Here is a 2,532-nt window from a genome sequence, read left to right on the forward strand (position 1 = left end):
TAAGAACTGAAAGTATTGAGCAAATTTATTCCTGCTATATGAATTCTATAGAATTTTACAAAAATGTGAAATACACCTATCCAAAGCAGATTAACGTTAATTCGAATCACAGCAGTTCGTACATTGTAAGGATTAAGCCCTTTTTCCATGAATCTAACAGGAGTATAAGGTGTTGTACCCACTGTGTCCTACATGTCACCATTAAGTAACATCTAGACGCATTGATCTTTCCGATGGTTATATAAACTTCAGATACCCAGAGTACCTTGTCTTTTATATTCAAGAGCAGAAAAAACTGCAAGCCAAACTTCTCAGTCAACCATTGCTGCGATGTGCTTTTACAGTGTGTTTGATATATTTGCAACAACATCATTGCCTTTAAATCTCTCTAAACAGGATATAAGGACTGGGTTTCCAGATCATCCCTAGGAAATACTTTACAGTTGTTGAGAAATGAAAGGGTGGCAACAGATAAAAAAAAACTTAAGATGCCGGTGTAGCACCACTCCATATACCGCTATCACTGCCGAATACATTGGTCTTAGAGTTGCGATTTTCTTGTATGTAGGATATGCCTGACCAAACCCCACGAATAAATAAGATGCTAACAAATATTACAGTTCCCAGTGTGCAAATCACCTGAAGCCAATGAACGGGATAAAGGAAACGTGCTTAGTTAAAACTGAAACATGTCAATATAATATGCAATATGGTAGTGCAAGTCCATATATCTATCGTTCATTTCTGATTGAAGTACTAAATAAATTTGTGAAGGTTTTAAGTATTGGAAGACCCGCAGATTTCATAATCCAATAAAGTGATGATCAATTAACTGAGACATGTCAATATGACAGTTCCATATACTACTTCATATTCCAATCTGATTGAAGTACAAAACTAAAACTATAAATTTTGAAGGTTTAAGTTTTCGTAATCCAATAGTGTGATGATTAATCAAAAATAATAATAAAAAGAACCTAATACGATAGCCAGTTATGACTAACAACTTGTTTGCGATTTTGCTGGCATGTCAAACGAATTGTTTTGCACCAGCAACACTTCAACCTAAGTGAGACGCATGGTGGAAAGACAATTTTCGCCACATCCAACACAAGTGATATCAAGAGTAGTGGTGGGCAGTAACAAAAGGATTACCTCTAGAAATGCCTTCAGAACCCACAGGAATGTCAATATAATAACTCCATTAACTGAAAATCCCACCTGCACTAACAAAAGGAATTCACTCAGTGATCTTGTTAAAATATGTCAATCATATTCATGTCATAATCATATAACGGAAAGCTAATGCGCAGTAACAAGTCAAAGAAACCTTGCTTGCATTTAAATGTCCATTGGTTAGTGCTCTCTTCTTTAAGAAGGACAGAAACAAATGCAACAGAGACACGAAGCATTCTGTCGATTTCGATCATAGATAACCAAACAAAAATCATTTTTCTTACATTATGGTACTTCAGATGTATCCATTCCATGCATTACTACTTTGTACAAATTTTATAAGACGGCCTTTCATGGATGTAAATATGCCCAAATTCTTCTTTATCTAGGTGTTCCATTTGAAACTCATGCAAATTAATCTACCCAAAGACTAATTGAAAGTATCAAAGAGTAATTATTCTAATTCTAATTTTTCTGTGAAGGAACTCAAACGACTAACCAATTTGGTAGAGAGAGACATAGGAAGAACCGATCGAACGGCTTTTCTTGCACGTTTTGAAACTTTACGAAAAACATTCTGAACAAATCGAACAAGCAAATCTAAGCTTCGATCTTCATCAGATTCATCATCGTTATCATCGTAATTGAAGTCTCCTATGCTGATGTTAGTCCAATTTCTAGGATTGACAATGGCACTTTCACCATCCTGGTAAAAACAAACGATGATAGATAAATTTATGAGTTCTTGTTTATGAAATTTTTATGTTCTTGTTTTTGCCACCAGTAATGAAAATGAAAAAGAGTACCTGAGGATAGTTGGAAGATCTTCTTGAAGAAGCTTGAAGATGACAAGGAAATCGCTGAACTGGAAATCGAGCAACGGGATTTTGTCCATTGGAAAGAAATTTCTTTCTAGGGTTGCAATAGAGGTAGGTAGGACGACAAAGGTTTACTGAAGAAGCCATGACTACACCTGTTGTTATTGTGGTGTGAGCTCAGGTGGTGTTGTTAAACAAGTTTGTGTTCAGGGCTGGCCCACATTGTTCGTTGTATGGGTATCGGTTCCGTATCGGCCCTCACCGGTTGTTTTTGTTTTTTTTTGTTTTGAAGCATGGAATATATTATTAAAATTAAGCAGCAATTACACGAGGGTAGGTGATATTCGAGGAGTCATCCATTACAGTTTGATTAATGCATGGTGGGATTATATGATCCCAAAATAAAGTTGTAAGGTTTTCCAGTTGGCTGTTGTCCGCCGTTAGATTGGCCAGTCCATCCGCCGCCTGATTGCCTTCCCAGTAGTTATGCTTGACGGTGCAATGAGGGATCTGTCTCATGATTTGTTTGGTTTCGGAT

General features: G+C 36.5%; 1 protein-coding gene across 1 annotated transcript; it reads right to left on the reverse strand.

Moving 5' to 3' along the window:
- LOC113278044 (protein SHORT HYPOCOTYL IN WHITE LIGHT 1-like) lies at positions 1 to 2,141 on the reverse strand. Its single transcript, XM_026526989.1, has 4 exons — positions 1,983 to 2,141; positions 1,676 to 1,882; positions 1,156 to 1,221; positions 1 to 639 (listed from the first exon to the last, which is right to left on the reverse strand). The coding sequence occupies exons 1-4, from the start codon at positions 2,139 to 2,141 to the stop codon at positions 484 to 486; spliced, it is 588 nt and encodes a 195-aa protein (XP_026382774.1). The 3' UTR covers positions 1 to 483.
- Between the last annotated feature and the right edge of the window lie 391 nt (positions 2,142 to 2,532).

The sequence above is a fragment of the Papaver somniferum genome, chromosome 5 (assembly GCF_003573695.1).
Source record: "Papaver somniferum cultivar HN1 chromosome 5, ASM357369v1, whole genome shotgun sequence".
NCBI classification, from domain to species: domain Eukaryota; kingdom Viridiplantae; phylum Streptophyta; class Magnoliopsida; order Ranunculales; family Papaveraceae; genus Papaver; species Papaver somniferum.